Source organism: Mus musculus, chromosome 1, assembly GCF_000001635.26.
Source record: "Mus musculus strain C57BL/6J chromosome 1, GRCm38.p6 C57BL/6J".
In the NCBI taxonomy this organism is placed as follows: domain Eukaryota; kingdom Metazoa; phylum Chordata; class Mammalia; order Rodentia; family Muridae; genus Mus; species Mus musculus.
The window spans coordinates 80,499,603-80,518,248 of record NC_000067.6 but is presented as its reverse complement, the minus strand read 5'-3'; the positions used below and the strand labels follow the sequence as shown (position 1 = coordinate 80,518,248).

The 18,646-nt window shown below is 42.3% G+C and overlaps 1 protein-coding gene across 26 annotated transcripts in view; it reads left to right on the top strand.

Annotated features, from left to right (window-relative positions):
* The window catches only part of Dock10 (dedicator of cytokinesis 10), a 257,698-nt gene extending 240,517 nt beyond the window's left edge, over positions 1 to 17,181 (top strand). For 10 of the 26 annotated variants that reach the window (XM_030252594.1, XM_006496466.4, XM_006496468.4 and 7 more), the window contains 6 exons: positions 2,614 to 2,760; positions 5,612 to 5,822; positions 7,782 to 7,972; positions 12,528 to 12,628; positions 12,786 to 12,924; positions 14,255 to 17,176. In XM_030252594.1, coding sequence (XP_030108454.1) covers positions 2,614 to 2,760; positions 5,612 to 5,822; positions 7,782 to 7,972; positions 12,528 to 12,628; positions 12,786 to 12,924; positions 14,255 to 14,662 — 1,197 coding nt within the window. In that variant the 3' untranslated portion in view covers positions 14,663 to 17,176. Of the gene's footprint in view, positions 1 to 2,613; positions 2,761 to 5,611; positions 5,823 to 7,781; positions 7,973 to 12,527; positions 12,629 to 12,785; positions 12,925 to 13,050; positions 13,124 to 14,254 lie in introns of all 26 variants that reach the window. The other 16 variants (XM_030252603.1, XM_006496475.4, XM_017319527.2 and 13 more) reach the window with 7 other exon arrangements.
* Positions 17,182 to 18,646: the final 1,465 nt, after the last annotated feature.

Here is an 18,646-nt window from a genome sequence, read left to right as displayed (position 1 = left end):
GCTCCTAACACAGTGATGAATGTGTGTTCTTCATCCTACAGACCAAGGAGTCAGCACAAAAGAAAGACACAGGTTCCAAAATCACGATAGCCACAACAAAGGTCTGCTTCTTTCTGCTCCCTGCTAACTGGGATTCAGAAATTTGTCAAAAGGAAAATCTACCATGACTATGTCTCTCTATACTAGGTGGGAGTGGGGTGGGGATGGAAAAGGGGTAGGGGTGGGGAGAAAGTCTTTTCCTGAAACTTGAAGTCATTTTTTTTTTCCTGTTGCAATTGAAGTTGTAAACGTTGCTTTAGCTGAGACCCTTTGGGAATTTTAGTGTTTGCCTTCCCAAATCTCAGTCCTCTGATCTGTCAGTCTGCCAGTTTTAGCTACTGACTCCTGACCTTGAAGCTGGCAAAAATCTAGAGTCATCAGTGGAAGCAGCAGAATAGGCAGATGTCCCATGGACAGAAAGTCAGACCTCTCTCACCCCTATAGTGTCTAGGGAAATGGTTGGAACAGCGTTTCAGCTTTCTATGTTTTCCATATCATAGGCCACCTTCTAACAGTTCAGGATTGCACAGGTATTCAAAATCAGCTATTTGGGTTTGAATGTTTATCAAATAATTTTTCAATATTAGTTTTTTTAATAAAGAACAAGGGGACCTTTGCCAGCTCTGTTTGAAGGAAATATACCTTCCTGAGACATACATCTAAGAACAATTTCCTTTTACATTCATCTAGTCATTCAGCAGCAAATACAGCCATCCCCTTCCTCAAGGCCAGACAATGTATCAAAAGCTGGACATGCATTGCTGTATGCCCTGAGAACCCAATGTCAATTAGGAAGGTAGACAAGCAAACAGGAAATGCCTGTTTGACATGAACAGAGCTGAGAAGTGGATCCTGGACACTGGCTTCTGCAAACCTATAGCCCTCTATGATGGATCATGAGCTGTTGATGATCATCCTTCCATGAGAACAAGGGCTATGCAAGTATTGGGAATCAGACAGTCGTGAACTTAGTCGTTACTCTTAGATTTCCCTACCCCATCCATGAGAAAACACAACATTAAGACATTTGTCCATGATTTTTCACAAGTAGTGAATATGTTAGTCAAAAATGGTTTTTCTTCCATTTTCTTTGTGTGTGTGTGTGTGTGTGTGTGTGTGTGAGAGAGAGAGAGAGAGAGAGAGAGAGAGAGAGAGAGATACATATGTATGTATCTGTTACACATGTATTGGGGATCTAAATGCACTTGTGTCCTCAGGCATATGGAGGCTGAAGAGAGAATCATTTTGATCAAATTTCTACCTTTTTCAGTGAGGCAGAGTCTCTCAGACAATCCCAGAGATCTCAGATGTGGGTATTCTTATTAGCCAGTTTAATCAAAGGGACCTTAACCCCATCTTCTGGGACGAGAATTACAGAAGGGCTTCTAAGCCCTGGCTTCTATGGATTGAAATCTCCTCTCCTCTCACTTGTTTCCAAATGCTTAACCACTGAGCCATCTCCCCAAACCCTCAAAAACAATGTAAAAAAAAAAAAGTGTTGTTTCTTCTTGGACTCAGTAGTCTTATTTGTAGGTAAACTGTGCCGTCAGAAGAAACCGATAGGGTAGGCTCTTCTCGCTCAGCTCATCTTGTATTCTGAGACCACATTTATTCCACAGGGTCAGAAGGAGACATGTTCCTGTCTCTTCAAAGAGAATGAATTATAGGGAATTTCTCACTTAGTTATCTACAGATAATAGAATCTTCTTTTTCCTTGGCTTCAAACCAGACAGATTTATAACGGCTAAAGCCCACTGGGCTCTCGTGGAATAAAAATGATGGCTCAGGTGTTATTTTTAGTCCTGCAAACTCCATATTTTCAAAGGTTTTAAAACTGAGTAATTAAGTTACATATAACTAGCATATACCCTACAGTCTTTAAAGACATATTAATGTGGGTGCTTTTAAAGAGCTGTAATTGGGGAGTACTATGTTCAATTTCTGTCACACTAACACTGCAGAGTGTCAGATGTCTGCAAACAAGATGGTATAGGAACATGTAGTGACATATTTAGGTACCCGTGTGTGCCATATGGTGTCACCTGGGCTACGTTTAAAGACTTACAGAAGGCATAAAATGATAATGAATGGTCTAAAAACTGTCGAATATCACTCAAAATGTTGTGTTCTACTTAAGACTACCACAAGAGGGCATTCTTCCTCCAACTTATATGCAAACAAATTCTTCCTTTGATTTGTCCAAGCAAAAAGCTGGGAGTGGGGGAAGGGGATAGGGGTTTTTCGGAGGGGAAACCAGGAAAGGGGATAACATTTGAAATGTAAATAAAGAAAATATCTAATAAAAGAAAAAATATGTGTAGGATATGTGTTGACGTTCCTTCGCCTGGCTGGGGGAATGTTTATGCTGTTGTCTGATTATGACACAGTATTCTCTGCTCATTACTCTCTCCCTTTCTGGTTTGACCTTCATAGGCTGCTAATTAATGGCTTCTGACAAATGAAAGACGGGAACTTTTTTTTCCCCTTAGTATGTGGATTTTTTTTTTGTCTGGTTGTGATTTGTCACTGGAATTCTCTAATAAAGCCAGTGGTTTTTCTGTGTGTCTCCCCTAGGGATTCTTTGAGGAGGAGGAAGGTAAAGAGTATATCTACAAAGAGCCTAAGCTGACAGGGCTCTCGGAGATCTCCCAAAGGCTTCTCAAGCTCTATGCAGACAAATTTGGAGCAGACAATGTGAAAATAATTCAAGATTCCAACAAGGTAGGTGAACAAACAGTGTTCACACAGTGACTTGACAGTGTTCACACAGTGACTTGACAGTGTTCACACAGTGTGACTTGACAGTGTTCACACAGTGTGACTTGAGAGTGTTCACACAGTGTGACTTGATAGTGTTCACACAGTGTGACTTGACAATGTTCACACAATATGACTTGACTAGATTTTTCCTATTTCTACGCACTGTTTTTAATTTTCCATGCGAAATGAACTAGCCAAAATACTTGAGATATTTTGCATGTTGATTGGCTGGTGAGGTTTTGGATTTTTTTTTTATGTTTGTATCTACATGAGTTTATGAACACCATGATTATGCATGTGTTCACAGAGGTCAGGAGAGGGCATTGGATCCTCAGGACTCTGGACTTACAGGTGATTGCAAACCACCAAGTGGGTGCTGCTAACCCAACCCAAGAGCGTGATTGTAAAGCACCATGTGGGCGCTGCTAACCCAACCCAAGAGCAGTAAGCACTGTTAACCACTAGGCCATCTCTTCAGCACAATTATAAGCTTTTACCTGAGTAATATTTATATCATTTTTTGAAACAACTTAGCAAGTCTTCTGCTTTTTCCATAGTTCATATGCTTTTGAATAGCAGTTAAAATGTTGAAGTAGCTGAGCTCAGAAGCAGAGCTGGAGGAAAAGCAAGACACTTACCTGTTTACCCAGTTCAGGAGGCCTTTGTGAACCCCACCATTCTGAGAGCTGTCTTCTAATAGAACCCAAATTGCTATCACATGGTATTAATTTGAGAGAATCCACTGAAGGTCTTCTTGGATCTTCTCATTAAACTATTGCCAGCCTTCACATACATTATCATTCTCCAGCCAACCTCTAGCAAGCATCTACTAACATGCCACACCCAGAGCCAGGCCTTGAGACACAGAACCTCTTCTTCTAGACCTCTCAGTTCATATGCATGGAAAAACTTGTGTGAGTGGTTGATTAAACAGAATGCAATGGAGCATCGTGAGAACAATCATAGAGCAATGCAGGAGAAGCCCAGGGCAGGTACCTGTAGGCAGCTCTGTCTGTTTGGCTTATGCTACCCAGAGGGGGTGATCTTTGAGCTGACAAGTGCAGGGTAAGATATGTTGCTGAAAGTCATGGACATTCATAGGAGCCCAACTCATGCTGATAGGAAGGTTTGTGTTCAGAAAGTCAGGTCTTTGAAAGACAGACTGGACAAAAGTATGACCAAGAGGGAAAGTTGGTTTGTGACCAATGGCACAAAGTTCTACTAAGCCACCAAAAGAACTCATTTTTCTTTCCTGCTTTCTTTTACAAAGCTGATATTGGGGAAATTTGACACAAATTTTATGGGCCTGACTATGAGTAATTACAAATATATCCATCACTCTTAGCTTGAAAGATACAGTTGCCTTCTTTATTAAAGCTGGCAGAATTATTATCGTAGTGACCCATACAGATGAAAAAATAAACACAAGGATGGGAAAAAGGGAAAGATTTAATATCAATATAGCTTGGGTCTTCATTCCTCTCTACTACCACGTATCAGCTGGTGATCTTTACTAACCCATCCAGAACCTCTATTTTAATATGTAAAATTATTACAGTTATGACTGCCCTACCATGTAAATATTAATAACATCATAGAACATATCCAAAAGGTTCCTGAAATCTCTAGAACTGGATAGGAAGTAGACAGATACAAAGACTGAGAAAATTAGAAGCAAGTCCAAAATTCAAGATGTCTTCAAAACACTCAGAGAACTATCCTCCCCAAGCTCAAAGGGGAGCCAGCGATGATTCCTCAGAGCTCCTTGAGCTGTCCAGGCCATTGCCTTCCTATTAGTAGCCCTAGGAACCAAGTAGAGCTGGCAAAGAAGTTGGGCAAAATGGTTTATTGCTGATAAAGGGTTTGAGATACAGCCATTACAAAACCTTGAAGCTAGGGAGTTGACCAGCTAAAGATAAAGCTAGTTAAAGCAAACCCCACAGGCATGATCATCTGAGTTCACAGCCTCAGAAACCCATGTAAATGCCAGCTGGGCATGGTGGTCCACCTGCAATGTCTACCTTCCAAGGCAGGGGCCCAGGATTCCCTAAACTGGAAAATAAGACTAACGTCATCTATCATGGGTAAGCTCTGAGAGACATAGGTTTGACTGAGAGACCTTGCTTCAGTGTATAAGGTAAAAAATTTAAGACGATGGTTCCCAGGCCTTCCTATCTGCATGCACACCCATAAATGTGCACATGAAAAACACACATATGCACACATGCAACATATGTATATAGACACACACACACACACACACACACACACACACACAAATTAAAACATTTGCAGTTATTTAACAGGCAGTCAGGTAATTAGCCAGGGAGACAAGGAGCCTTCCTCTACATCTCTACAAACTAGGCCAAAGCCAAGGACACCAGGCTAGGAACATGGCTACCCCCACAGAGGAACAAAGAGATTTATTTCCACTTTGAAGAAATTTTCACTCTACACAGGGTGACTTGCTACAGAAAGGATAAACGTTTAAGCAATGGCCTAGGCAGGAATTTGTGTCGAAAAGACACACAAGGCAGTCTGGTCCTGGTATGGTGAGATGAGCTAGCTCTAGCCATGTTGCTACCAGAGCCTGTTTCTTACCCACTGTCAGTCACTTGGTCTTCTGTGGTCTGATGAAGTCTTCCGTGGTCTAAAGAACACAAGTGCCTTTTCTCCACCAGGAGGCAGCAAGGTAACTCATAAATCAATTGCAGCTCACTACTCTCTCTCTCTCTCTCTCTCTCTCTCCCTCTCTCTCTCTCTCTCTCTGTATATATATATTCACACACATATACTTAATGTGTTGACACAGGTAAACCCCAAGGATCTGGACCCCAAATATGCCTATATTCAGGTGACCTATGTCACACCATTCTTTGAAGAAAAGGAAATCGAGGACCGAAAGACAGACTTTGAAATGCATCACAACATCAATCGCTTTGTCTTTGAGACACCCTTCACTCTGTCAGGCAAGAAGCACGGAGGAGTGGCTGAGCAGTGCAAGCGGAGGACAGTCCTGACCAGTAAGTGCAGAGGCCAGCTGCCTGGAAAGCTCCCCACCTCGGGCTAAGACAGTCTTGTAGGCTGGGTTAGAGTAAGTCATGTGTTGCTGCAGGGGTGAGGGAGACAGCTCAGTTAGTAATAAGATGCTTGTTATACAAGCATGAAAACATAAGTTCCATCCCAGCACCCACCAAAGAAAGCAAGGCATACAGGCATGTATTGATAATCCCAGCACTGGGCAGGCAGACACGGGGTGGGGGGTTGGGGGGGGGGGCAGGGATCCCTAGCAATCATTGGCCAGCCAGCTTAACATAATCAGGCAGCCCCAAGTCACTATCTCAAAAAAGGCTCTGTCTCAAAAACAAGGTAGTGGACTGATGAGGAGCAATCCTCTTGTTGACATCTGACCCCCATACACACATGTACACGCGCACAAGTGCAACTGTACATAGGTCCACCCATAGGAAGTTACTTTAATCCTGCAGATAAGCTGACCTGCAGTTCTTTGAAGGAACCCCTCATTATGTTCTGCTAAAAGGAAGCCTCTTAGCCAGCTGTGGTGGTGAACACCTCTAATTCCAGTAGTGGAAGGAGCTGAATTTCAAAGCAAACCTGGGCTACATAGCCATATTCCATGTCAAAATGACAATAAAAGCGGGGGGTGGGGGGGCGCTTTGAGAAGATACTGTCAATAGAACTAGTTTGACATCCTTCCCCTTGAGCTGGGATAATCACCAATATCATGGTGTCCTTCCACGACAAAGACACCTTCACTAAAGTCTCCCCTCCTCTCCATGAACCCTCCGTTGCCAGTTCTGAGTTAGCAGCTATCGCTATGATCAGCTTTAGGGTAAAATTTAAAAAAACTTAAAAACCCACATTAGGGTTCCAGCTCTTCTCTAAATGAAAGTAGGCCTTGATCTGCAATACCGAATTCTATGCTGGCTGCATCTTTTGTGTGAAACAGTTATCTCTTCTGTGAAATAGTCATCCTTTCCTTGTTTTTAACAGACACTGAATGCTGACTAGCGGTTGGGCTGCTTCAGGGTCCTGGCAATCCATATAAATAAAACACAACTTTGCCCTCACAGTGGTCACAGTGGGGTAGGACAAAGACCCAAGTAAAAGAAGAACTTCCAAGGAAGGCTGCATAAACAAATAAATGTTTTAAAATATTCTAGGATATCCTCCGAGAAATGTGTGAAGCTTCTCTGTGGGGAGACTCTCAGCTATGTTGAGAGTCTTCCAGTTTTGTGTTAAACCACCAAGGATCACACTGACATAAAATCTGAAAAGCATTTGCCTTCAGAAAGTTGACCCAGAGAGTTGTGGATAAGACACATCTAGAGTAAAACTCCTATATTCTATTCTATATTGGGAATTCTTTTTTAAAATCTTTATTTTATTTATTTACATTTCAAGAGTTGTCCCCCTTCTTAATCCCCCCTCCCTTAGTTCTTCACCCCATCTCCCCCACCTCTGAGAGGGTGCTCCTCCACCCACCCAACCACCCACCCCTTCTTCACCCCACCAGCATCCCTCTTTTCTGCGAATCAAGTTTCCACATGATTAAGCACATCCTCACCCACTGAGGCCACACAGGGAAGTCCTCTGCTACACATATGTCTGGGGCCATGAACCAGCCCATGGAAGTTCATGAAGATTTTATTACAGCAACCAGTTTCAGTGCATGCAGTAATCCTTTCAGGGTTTGGCTACTCTGCCTGTCTTAGCACAGCCTCAGAAGGTTGATATGAGCTAGCGAAGGTGAAAATGCACTCAGGGAGAAGTAGCCAGGGAGAAAACTAAGAAACATAAGACAAGATGACCCCTAGGCTAAAAATAACTCACATCCACGGACACCACACAGACAGAATGTGATATGTTCCCCAAAACAATAGGAAATCCTGAAGACATTCAGGGGAACCTGGGCCTTCTCTTTGCCCCTTTAAATCTCTTTGTGTACCCTTTGTGTGCAGCAAGCCACTTGTTCCCCTACGTAAAGAAGAGGATCCAGGTCATCAGCCAATCAAGCACAGAGCTGAATCCTATCGAGGTGGCAATTGATGAGATGTCCAGGAAGGTCTCTGAGCTTAATCAGCTGTGCACCACAGAGGAGGTGGATATGATCCGCCTACAGCTCAAACTCCAGGGCAGTGTCAGCGTGAAGGTCAGTAAGCAACCCCCAGAGCTCAGATTCACACAGCCGGTGAAACTTGCTATCCAACGCTTGGGAAATCTGTTGTATATAATCTTTTTACTATAGTGTATATAAGAAACACTCTGGCTATTTGTGTTACTGTCTGTATTAGTCACTTTCCTCATTTCTGTGAATGAATATGTCCAAATACCTCAGAATAAGCTACTTAAGAGAGGGAGGGCTTGTTCTGGGTCACTGTTTACAAGTACTGTCAATCAAGCTGAGGACGGTATACTGGCAGGAACATGAAGTGGCTGGTCACAATGTGCCCCCAATCAAGAAAAAGAGAGAGATGAATGCTGGTGTTGAACTCAGTCCTATCCAGATGTGGAATAATGCTACCTACATGTACAGTGCATCTTCCCATCCCAGTTAAATTAATCTTGAAAACCCCTCACAGACATACCCAGAAATTGACTTTCTAAGTGATAATGTATTCTGTCAATTGACAACATTAACCATCTAAGGCTTTTATCTGCATCTTTAGAATTAGATTGTCAACATGGATGAAAGAAATAGTCATAAGACCCCACTTCTAGTTGAAGTGTTGTAGTAGGTTGCCCAAGCCCATGTATACACATGGGCAACACTAATCAGGTTCAAGAGGTTGATGAGGGGTTGGGGGTGGTGTGTATATGTGTGAATGTGTGTATGAATGTGTGTGTGTGTGTGTGTGTGTGTGTGTGTGTGTGTGTGATGCACAAAACAATAATAAATATAGAACAGATCATTAATTCCAGAGGGAGTGGGGGAGACTGGGGAGGAATTGGAGGTGTGGACAAAATGATAATACAGTATAATTATTTCTAAAATTCTCCAGGAATAAAATTTTAAATCTAAATTTTTAAAAAAGAAGTAAGAGGGAATCTTAAGGGGGAAAAAAAAAAAACTCCAGTAGAAGAGGAAGATAGATGTGGTGGGAGTAGGGTAAAAATGACTAAAATTCATTATATAAATGATTTAAACCATCATCAAATTTTAAAACATCCAGAGAAATACTAAATTTGGCTTCAAGAAAATGTCTTCTCCCTAACCCTCCCGTATTATATACCCCAACAAATAAACCCATTAACACATTTTGTTCTCTATACAAACCTGTTGAAAAAACCATATGCGTTACAAAATATTTTTGTAAAGAAAGAACGTTTAATAGTTGAAAATGTGCATTAGTGCTTATGGACTGTGAGAGCTATGACAGCAGCATAGGGAATGGACAGCGGGTGAAGGGGAGAATAAAGTGAAGGTTCCAAAAATGTCGGAACCACTAAGGAACACTGGTGGCCCCACTGGCTGGTAGAGTCACTCAACACCCTTGGTTGAACATCCACCCCTAAAACTAAAGGTGCTAGCACAGGAGGGCTGGCGGGAACAAAGAAAGCAAGGGCCCACTAATAAGGGGCAGGCCTGGCCTGGCCTGGCCTGAGTGCTCTGAGGAGGAGGATGGGGTTGGATCCTAACATGTCCCTCCTTGTGGGGAGGAAGGTGAGGTGACTAATGTGACATACTAATTTTAAAAGTTAAAATAACCATGGAAAGCCCATAATGACCAAAGTAGTAACAGCTTAGGGCTGGTAAGATGGCTCAGTAAGTAAGGGCATTTGTTGTGCAAACATAAGGACCTACACTCAAATAACAATAATAATAATAACAATAATAATGACAATGATGATGGTGTAGCTGCATGTATGCCTGTAACTCCAGTGCTATGGGAGGGGGGCAGGAGATAAAGATGGGGTATGGGGGGCTTGCTGGTTATCAGCCTAGATCCAGGTTTAGTGAGAAGCCCTTCTCAAAGAAAAAAGGCAGAGAGTAGTAGAACAGAGCACCTGGTGTACTCCTCTGGCCTCTGTCTATGCACATAAGCACACATTCAAATATGCACAGAGAGGGCGTGGCAAAGAGGAGAGAGAAAGGAAGGAAAGGAAGGGCTGTAAAATGGCCTAACAGGTAAAGACACTTGCTGCCAAGCCTGAAGACCAGAGTTCAATCCCTGGAACCTACAGAGTTAAAGAGAACTGACTCCCACAAGTTGTCCTTTGACCTCTTTATGTGCATCCTGGCACTTATGCTAACTCACACACACACACACACACACAAAACACAAAACATACAATACATACTATACGCACACCATAAATAAATAAATATATAAATAAATATGTCAAAACCAGATTTTTAAAATAATAAAAGAGAAAGAAGGAAACATAAAGTCTTAGATAAAATCAGACCAGCAGCAATGCCTTTCCCGGCCGTGTTTGACCTGTACCAAAAGGAAGACTCATTGATGCTGGTGCTGATATGCTCAACTCTTGCCCGTTTCTCTTTTCTGTGCCCCGCTGGTTGGCTCAAAAAGACTGAAATAAATAGACATGTTCATACTGAGCATTAAGGCAAGACAAGTCAGCAGCCCTGGGCAGAGTTGGGAGGAGGATGAGCCTGGAGAATCAAAGGGCATGTAACACCAGTGACTATGCCCACTGTACTACAAAACTCAGTGTCCAAGGGCATCTGACTCGGATGCAACATTAGCTCCCATCTATCATGGTTTCCTTTCTGCTGCTGCTTTATTAATATTAATATTGATTTTCTATTTATAAATTATTAATTATATAAGTTGTTAAATTTATAATTAATGATTGATAATTAATATTAATAAATGTTGATATTTTCAAGATATTATAAAATACCTTGACAAAAAAACAACCTCAGGAAGACAGGATTTATTCCAGCGTACAATTCCAGTGATAGTCTGCCATTGTAGGAAGTCAAGGCAGAAACTTCACACAGCCAGTCACACCACATCTACAGTCGGGAGCAGAGAGAAACAAACCCACACATCTTCACTTGCTTGCTTGCTCAGCTTGATTTCTCTCCTCTACACTTCAGGAACACCTGCCTAGAGAATAGCGCCGCCCACTGTAGGCTGTCTTCCCATGTCAATTCACATATGGAGATAATCCTGACAGAAAAGCCCACAGAGGAAGCAATCCTTCATTAAGACCCTTTTGCCAGATGATTCTCACTGTGAGGTTGAAAATTAAAGCTAATCACCACACTTTCCAAACCCATACCCATATTAATGGGTTATATCACTAAGAGAAATGAACCCCTTCACTCATGCGCGTGCATGGGAATAGAAGCTGGTATTGTAAAGCTGGGGGCAGGGGATGTATCTCAGTGGTGGAGCACATACATATCATAGGCAAGGTCCAGGGCTCAGCCTCCAGCACTGCAAAATAAAATGAGAAGAGAAGAGAAAAAAAAAAGAAAAGGAGGAGGAGGAGGAGGAGGAGGAGGAGGAGGAGGAGGAGGAGGAGGAGGAGGAGGAGGAGAAAGAAAGAAAGAAAGAAAGAAAGAAAGAAAGAAAGAAAGAAAGAAAGAAAGAAAGAGAAAAAAGAAAGAAGAGAAAGAAAAAGAAAAAAGAGAAAGAGAAAAAGAAAGAGGAAGAGAAAGAAAAAGAAAAACAAACAGAAAAAGAAAAAGAAAGAGAAAAAGAAAAAACAAATAGCTTAGTTATGCATTTATTCAGCAACTCTGATAAATGCTTCCTTGGCCCAGATCTTGGCAAGGCTTTCAAGTGGCACACAGAGAAACATGAAATGCTGGGCAGTGGGGTTGGGGGTGCTGGGGAGGGGGCAGTGCACATACCACTACCTCTGTTGTATCTTTTCCTAACAATTATGTGTTTGTTTTACTGCTAATGGAAGAAAAAAAATCAAACGCTGGATGTCAAAAATTACTAAATTTAACTTCGGTGAAAGTATTTAAAAGAAAGGACTCCCATTTTCCAAGTTGTTTTAGAAATGGCACTCAAGAAGTAGGTGAAGGCAACAGGAGACAAGAGGGACTGTGTGTTGTGACATTTCCTGGGGACCGTTCAAACACCCGTTCATCCCAGACAGGGACCCAATGGTAAAAGCTAGTAGTGATCGTATCAAAGCCCAACTTGGCAAGCAGTAAGGCTCCTTGGATTGCTTACTGGAGTGTGCGTGAGGAGTTACTCACAGAAGCATGCATGACTCAGATGTCCCCAACACAGGTGACAAGTCACATACACTGAGTCTCTGGAGCTCCCTGCTCAACTTGCAGCTAGTCTGCTCCGCAGGTTAGGGTCTCTTTCTTCCTTGCAAGTGTTTGTGCTTAGGAACAACCTCCAGGAGGCATCTTGTGAAGCTCTTCAGCTTTCTGGGACTTAACAAGGTTTTGTTTATTTTCTAAGTCTCACCAGCCACCTCTTCCTTTGGGGGTGGGGATGTTTCAATGCAAAGAAGTCGCAGCATCATAAGATGACACATGACTGAATTTGACAAGGGGAACAAAAAAGGCCAAACTCTAGCGCATCTAATTAGTGGCTTATTGACCCTTAGAAAAACAAGTTTCAGCAAGAATACAAAGTGGTAGATTACAGTGTAGTGTGAGGGTGCCAGAGTACTATGTGACTGGTTAGAAAACTGACCCTCTCCTTACCATGGAAACGACTCATAAAGAAGAGGAACCAGGCTCAGCCAAATCTCTTCTCCCATAGGTCAATGCTGGGCCAATGGCTTATGCTCGAGCCTTTCTTGAAGAAACTAATGCAAAGAAGTATCCTGACAACCAAGTTAAGCTACTAAAGGAAATATTCAGGTAAGACTGGAATGTTCCTCTTTTACCTACTTCATACAGAAAGGCATGAACACCATTCAAGGCGGCAGTCTACCTACCTGGCTTAGGACCCAAAGTCACTGAACCCAGTGCCTGTTCCTGTGACTGGATTTTAATTTGCTTAATGTTGTGGTTAAAGGCAATTTGCAGATGCGTGTGGGCAGGCTCTTGATGTGAATGAGCGTCTCATCAAGGAAGACCAGCTGGAGTACCAGGAAGAACTGAGGTCCCATTATAAGGACATGCTCAGTGAACTGTCTGCCATCATGAATGAGCAGGTGAGCCTCCCCTGGTGTGACCCGCAGTTCCTGGCTATTGCTAGCGGACTGCAGAGTCTTTCCTTAGTGCACTGTTCCTGACATCAGCACTGTGGTGTTGAATTTCTCTCTCCCTGTGTACAACAGCCCTTGGCCCAAAGCACAGAAACACCTACAGAAAGAGAATATGAGAACTGAAAGGCTTTCCACAATTTTACAGGTATTTACCCAAACCATACAGAGTACTGGCTCTCTAGAGTGTGTAGGTCTGGTTAGACACTGAGAAGTACAAGGTGGATAACCCACCCCAACCCCCATTAAGGCCTGCTGCCACTCCATCAGTCCCTTGAGGAACTTAATACCGAAGATATGGGGTGGCATTTCACATTTTTGCCACTAGGGGCTTCTATATCCATGCTCAGAGTGAACCTCAGGATTTCCCATGCTCCCATGGGTCTTTAACCTTGAAACTTCCTTAGAAGATGCTGGACCACAAGCAGAGGTCCGCAACTATGAGAAAAGGGAAAAAATAGATAGAGATAAATAAATAGAGAGATAGATAATAGATGATAGATAGGTAGATAATAGCTAGTAGATTAGATAGATAGATAGATAGATGATAGATAGATAGATAGATAGATAGATAGATAGATAGATACATTGATAACATCATATATGATATATAACAAACTCTACTCCATAATCAAGTCGTTCGTGATCCTGGTTATATATCCACTGTATTCTGTATGGCTTGCATGAATTGTGACCATTCAAGAATGACAGTATTTTGGAGGCACTAAAAGCAAGCAGTTGAACATCAAGTGAACTTCCCCAGCCTGCTTAGCAGCATCCATCAACTCTCACACTCTACTTGGGTGGTGATCTGTAGCCTTCCCAGTAACGAGATATCACTAGTTTCATATCGGTTCCCTCTCCTCCCCCTAATGACCTAGTACTATCACCACAGAGTAAGGCAAATGCTGGGACTTTCCAGCATGCCGGATCACATGTCTGATGCTTTCCTTCTTCCCTGTCTTCTTCTGCCCACTCCTTTTAACACTCCAGAGTAGCTCAAGGAGGAAGGAATGGTAGGCTGACATGATGGAAAGAATAAATCTCTGTAGATAGGATTCCCAACAGAGATTGTGTTAACTCGGGATTTCTGAGAGGTGGTGGGAATTAAACATTTTGGTGGAGCACACATGGGAGACATTATTAAATCTGAGATTTAAATGAGGAGAATGGATATAAATGCTGGGAAACCACACTTGTCTCTCACTGTAAGCCACGCCTGGCCTTGAACCATCTGGCAAAATATTTTTCTCTCTCTCTCTTTTTTTTTTCCTGGCAGCTCTGTCGTGGTCCATGTCTATACAGCTTCTGCGCCTCTGTGTCTAGCATTTCCCTCAGTACTGTGAGCAAAAGTGGTACGTCTTTCTCTTTGTACGTCTATCCTGTCCTGCAGCCTCCTGTCCACCCACCTCTCCTCATCACTAGCCCTGTGCCCCAGTCAGCTTTGGTGGCTCAGCTACTGTTACGTCTTCATTGCCACTTGAAAACGCGTCATGTTGACAGCTTAGCTTTCAAAAAGAAAACTCATGCTCCTTCCTCTCCTAAATGTATTTTTGAGCTCTTTCAATTTTTCAAAACAAAGACCCAAAATGTTTTCATGATACTTCAAAATATAAAAGAAAAACACAGGCCAGGTGTTGAAGAGGAGAGAAATAGAAAATGGTTGTTTTATAAAGGAAACCTTTAACAAGAGAAGGAAAATTTGGCTCTCTGCTTTCTGAAAAACCAATCAAAGCGAGCAATCTGAAGGGTTACACCAATGTCCTTATTCAGTAAAAGAAACACATCTGTTGAAGAGAAAGGTGACTTTCCTGCTAGTCCTTGTCACACAGGTGACTTGATAATGGAGTATTTTCCTTTGTCTGAATGTGAACGTGCGTACTACAGAAGAAGAAGCACAGACAACTTACCAGCCTAGCTTGGAAAATCAGAAATAATTTGAACCAACTGCCATAGAAACAGAAACACAAAGTTAATTACGCCATATGCACTCCCCCCCCCCCCCAGGGCCAAGAAATAACCATGTTGTTAGGGAGAAACACTCATTACGAGAGGAACCAGGATCATGCCTCTAACATACCTGTGGTCTCAGCACTTGGGCATACAGGAGAACAGGAGCCGTTTGGGATTTCCATCGACTACACAGCAAGTTTGAGACCAGCCTGAGATACACGAGATCCTTTCTCAAAAAGAAAAACAGGATGAGAACAGCTGGAGAGGCCAGGGAGGTGATTTGTTGGTTGAAGACTCTTGCCTGAAGCCCGATGGGACCCACGTGGTAGACAGAGGGAACAGACTCCCCCAGGCTGTCTTCCAGCTTCCACATGCAAGTGTCACATGTGCATGCATGCCCATCCATGCACTCATTTAAAAAAATAAATAAATAAAAACAGAAGAAACAGAGCCAAATGTTGGTGTGTAAAATGGAGATGTGGAAAACAAGTACTTTGAATTGGTAGTGACAAGGCACCCCTTCCTTTAATAGGCAGCCAGAAATTCAGTTTCATAAACAGCCTCAAACCAAATCCATGAAGACCTTTCCTTGGCTGGGGCCAATGGAACTCATACAAGCATGCAAATGAAGCATAAATATAAGATGCTCTTTTGGAACTGCGTTTCAACTGAGTGAGGATGGCAGCAGAATCCAGTCAGCTGTGGCCATGGGGATCCAACTTAAAACACAGAGGCAGGAGCAGAGCCATTCTGTCCTAGTGCCAGAAGAGTGAGATGTGAACGGGGCTTGCTGTCAGACTCGAATACACTTTAGACACATAATATGCAGGATCTTGTAACCCTGACCCGAGGAAGGGTGTAAGGCGAGCATGGGACACTCAGATGCTGAGCGCTCTGGGATAGGACATCCGCACATCAGAGTGTGTGAGGTTAGTGAGGAAATCATAGCAGAAAACAAATACCAAATCCCTTTTGTACAAAGATAAACTTCAGGATGGGCCTGCAGTTTCTGTAGGGCTGTGGCTACTGTTTGCATACGGCTATTGTGATGCAGCTGACAACGTGTCATGTAGACATATTGACATTATTTTCGGGTAAGTCAGATTGATTTGCTTGTACTCCCATTAATGCCAACATTCAGGTGAGTTTTCCAACGTTTTCCCCCTTAGGGTCGATGTTAGCAATATAAATTATAAATTTTTTGACTGAGATGCTGGAATTAATCAAATACATTTGTAACCACTTAAACATTTATGAATTCATATCTTGACAGTCAGAGTGTGGTGAAGCTACTTTGAACATCCCCATAGCAACCAGCATATGGGCTTTGAAGAAAATACTCTTCAGAACCACTTTGACTAAGATATTTTCCAAACTTACTAACACCCCATTGGGAATGAGGCACTGTTCTGGGTTTTAATTCTGTGTTTGAGAATATGAAAACTGATCTCTATTTGTTTTTATGTCTATGTATTGTATCTGTCTTGCTTTAAGATTACGGGCAGGGACGACCCAGCAAAGTGCGGAGTGGAGCGACCCTACACCACACGTGTAACTAGCAAGGGGACCGCGGCTGTACCTGTGGTCTCCATCTCATCCAGTGCGGAGGTTTGAGAGGAACCCTGGAGCATCCGATGCACCTCTCAGAGAACTCTCTAAATGTTTTGCAGCTAATCTCGGGGAAGAAAAAGATAGATTTAATTTATTTGAAGTTTTTACAGTGTTAATCTTGTTTACCTTGCTAGCTTGGGAATTTTGCCAGCCTCTGAATTTGCACATTTTCTATGATTCCTTTGTTTCCTTGAAGTAGTATTGATCAAGCCACGCTAAACATTTGTTCTGAAATTCCAATGAACGTGCAGCTTAAAAGCAAACTGAGTTTGCTCTTGGGTGTAATTTGTTCAATTCCAGGTCCTTGTACACGCATTTTAGAGGTCAAAGTGAATGTTTTTATAACATTTAAGCATATTTCCAATGTAAATAGAAGATTGTAAAATATATGGTTTTTATCACATTTCAAAGAATGTTTTTAGTTGATACTTATGAAAGTACCAAAATTATATGGGTAACGTTTCAGATGTTATATTAAAATATTTGTGTATGTGTAAAAACTGTTGATAAATACTAATCTCTAAAGTTTGTGGACTACCTTTATTTGTAATATATGTGCTTTTAAGAGCAATGGGATGTGAAATTACAAAAAGTATTTTGCTGTTGATAATATGAATAAAAACACAGTTACTTTGCACTTGATTTCCTTTGGGGAGTTGGGTTGGTAGGGTACTCACCTGACATGCGCAAATGCCCTCAGCCCTGACTGATCCAGACATGGCAGTGACACCTGCACTCCCAGCACTCAGGAGGTGGAGACGGGAGGGTGAGACATTTAAGGTCACCTACAGCTACTTAGAAGTGAGGGGGCGGCATAAGTACCTGAGAGGTGGGCGAGTTGCTGCTGTGAGTGGGGTTTCTTGGATAGCAATTGAACCATTCATACTCTGTGCTTTGAATGCCTACCAAAAGCCAAAGAGGGACCAGAGACTGAGCCTGGAGAATCCTCTAGGGAGGAATTAAACACACTGAGGATTTCTAAATATAGGATATTAGAATGATTTAGGATCAATACAGACCAGAATCTAGATGACTGTCGCGGCTATCCATACAAATTCTATTTCTGCAGTCCATAAACTTGTGGTAGGATTGTACTTTACTCTCTCTTAGGGGGATAGCTGGGACATGTGATTTGCTAGAACCACTGAAATGGGAAATATAAGCTAGTGACCAAAATCAGTTTAGGTAGAGTCTGAAAAGCCTAAAACATTCCTAGTCTCCAGGTAACCACATTGAGCCAGACATACACATAGCCCACATAACACCACAGCTCATACTGGGTCACAGAGAAATACAGTCTTGAGAGTTAAGGTGCCTTCCACATGTGCTTTCTGGCTTGCCTCTGTCATCCCCAGGCCCTAATCAACCGGTATCAATTAGGAGATGTGTGTGTGTGTGTGTGTGTGTGTGTGTGTGTGTGTGTGTGTATGTGTGTATGTGTGTGTATATGCATGCATATATATAATGTATGTGTATATGTCTGTGTGCCTGTGTGTCTATGTGCCTGTGTGTCTGTGTCTATGTGCCTGTGTGTCTGTGTCTGTGTGTGTATGTGTCTGTGTCTGTGTGTGTATGTGACTGTGTGTGTATCCTAACTGGAACTCATATGCTTAAGCAGACCCCAGGACAGGCAAAATGTTTTGTGTCTGTCTAATTGCAGAGAGTGCAGCACCCCTTTCCAAAACAAACACGATGCATTTATTTTTGATACATGTTTCTGAGCCTGGTTAAACCTTCTGGGACAGACACTGGTAAGGCTACCATACAGTACTGGGACCACATGATTCTTACAGTAAGTGTGGGACTGCACTGAGTTCCCTGATAATTTGCTACCCCAAAGCCTTACAAGGGATGGTGCATCAGAAAGTGATGATCTGATTTTGAATTACCAGGACATTAAATCTTATTTTATATTCTTTCTATCTCAACATAAATTGGCCTTATATCAATTCCTCAAAATAAACTCAGATTTTAAAAACTAGTAGAGAAATCCCCAGTTCTGCAGGGGAAAAAAATGAAAATGAGCCCCAGACACCTAGTTCAGAGTAAGTATATCTTACACAAAGAGTGTTGGTCCTGACTTCGTCTCTTTACCCACTCATCAGCC